This window comes from Salvelinus sp. IW2-2015, linkage group LG32 (genome assembly GCF_002910315.2).
Source record: "Salvelinus sp. IW2-2015 linkage group LG32, ASM291031v2, whole genome shotgun sequence".
NCBI lineage: Eukaryota > Metazoa > Chordata > Actinopteri > Salmoniformes > Salmonidae > Salvelinus > Salvelinus sp. IW2-2015.
The window spans coordinates 33838722-33840637 of NC_036871.1; the positions used below are offsets into that span (position 1 = coordinate 33838722).

The window sequence follows — 1916 nt, forward strand, 5'->3', positions numbered from 1 at the left end:
CCTGACATCTTGTTTTACGGTTGTGGTAAGTCACTGACACTCACGCAGTGATTGAAGTTTCAGTTTTTGTAATCTGCCGCAGTAGAAACTAACACTACTACTGTACACTATTAAATCTCCCTTAATCTTMTCAGTTAGTCAGGGTTGGGGTGTGAATTGTTTAACGTCCCACTCAACCCCAATTTTCCATTTGGGTGTGTGACACCTCTTAAAATTGTGTTCTCACCTTACCTTGTGCTGAGCCTCAAATGGTACAGTACATGGGGCTTTCATTCAACCCTCTTACCAACACCAATACTAAGACACAGTCATGCATTTTGTCATGCCATTTCTTACCAAAACAGCACTTCTCTCTGTTTTTCCTTCTGCACATGCATTAAACAAGTCTCTCAGTATAACTAGAAATATATTGCTACAGGATTGTCACTCACCACCACTATGGAAATCTGTCCTGTCATCAGTGATGTGAGAGTGGGGGGAGACAGTTAGGGGGGTCTGTGGGAGGAAACCAGATTGTGATGCTGTCTGAGTGTAGGAAAGTATTTGTGTATGGCATGTGTCTCTCTGCGTATGAGTGTGTGGTGTTGGTGGGCTTAAAAAGAGCTGCAGTTCTGGTGAAAGTCACACATCTGCAAACTCTCAGAGTGAACGATTCAGACAGAATGATGGGCCTCCTCTCTCTCCTGCTCCTCTTCAGCACAACTCTACTGATGTCCACTTCTTCTTCTCATGGTGCGTGTATTCTCTTATCATGCATTGTATCAGATCGTGTCAGATTTCACTTAAGATGCTGTTGGTTTTAGCATATGAACTAAATTTATGATTCAAATTGATGATAATGGGGATGATTATGTTAAAATACTTGAAAATAATGCTTTTTAACTACAATGTAAATGGAGGATTATGATGATGATGACGATGAAACTCTTCTCTCGCTTGTAGCCAGTGGAGCAGTAACTATGTGCTGTATGGAGATTAAAGGCACTATGGTGCGTCGTGACCTGATCAAGCGCTACTACATGCAAGACACAGCCATGTGTAACATCAAGGCAGTGACGTAAGTACTCATAACCGCTCATAACCGCTCATAACCGCTCATGTTGATTTGAGCTGCTTTGAATGTTTCAATCAAGTCAAGCAGTGAACAGTATATAAATGCACTACGGGGGATAGAAGACACTATGATGCATTCATAATGCCTTACATAGAGGGGCACTGAGTTGAAGGAAAGTGTTAAAGTCCTGATTGTGTGTCTCTGTTGTGACCATTCTCGTTACCCCTCCCCCAGGTTTGTCACAGTGAAAGGCATACGAATCTGCTCTGACCCTTCCAACCCCTGGGCAAAGAAAACCATGCAGTACCTGGACAATAAGAACAAGCCTCACACACTGAAAAAACATCACATCACATCAACTACCACCTCTACGACCACCACCGCACAACCAGCAAAATACAACCCTCACAAAACAACATTTTCAGCTCACAACCCCAAAATTGCTTCTCAATGGCCAACAACTCTCACCATAAGACAATGAAGAACATAGAATTTTCCAGTTACCTCATAGTAAATCAGAATATTGACTTTGAATATTTGAACATTCTCAAAATGCTGTGTTTATAACACTGTTTTTTTTTCAATGTTATTTTTACAATGTACAATATTTATGTCACTTWAATGAATATCTGGTCACAATTTATTTGGATAGTCCGGATAGTCCATCTGTAGATGTTTAAGATGGACATACTATCAACAAACAATCTTTTGATAAGCAAGTGCTTGCTAAGGTGACGGTTAGGGTAATGGTTAGGTTTAGAATAAAGGTCAGGGTAAGGGTTAAGGTTAGGGTTAAGTTTAGGGTTAAATAAGGTTAAGGTTAGTAAATAGCTAGGTGAAATGTTGACGATAGTCTGTAGAT

General features: G+C 40.5%; 1 protein-coding gene across 1 annotated transcript; it reads left to right on the forward strand.

The window, feature by feature from the left end:
• Positions 1-582: 582 nt before the first annotated feature.
• Positions 583-1708, forward strand: LOC111957080 (C-C motif chemokine 17-like). The gene is given in 4 exon segments (XM_023977805.2): positions 583-732; positions 943-1057; positions 1289-1517; positions 1520-1708. Coding segments are annotated over 4 exon segments (516 nt in total). The 5' UTR covers positions 583-662; the 3' UTR covers positions 1622-1708.
• The last annotated feature ends 208 nt before the right edge of the window (positions 1709-1916 follow it).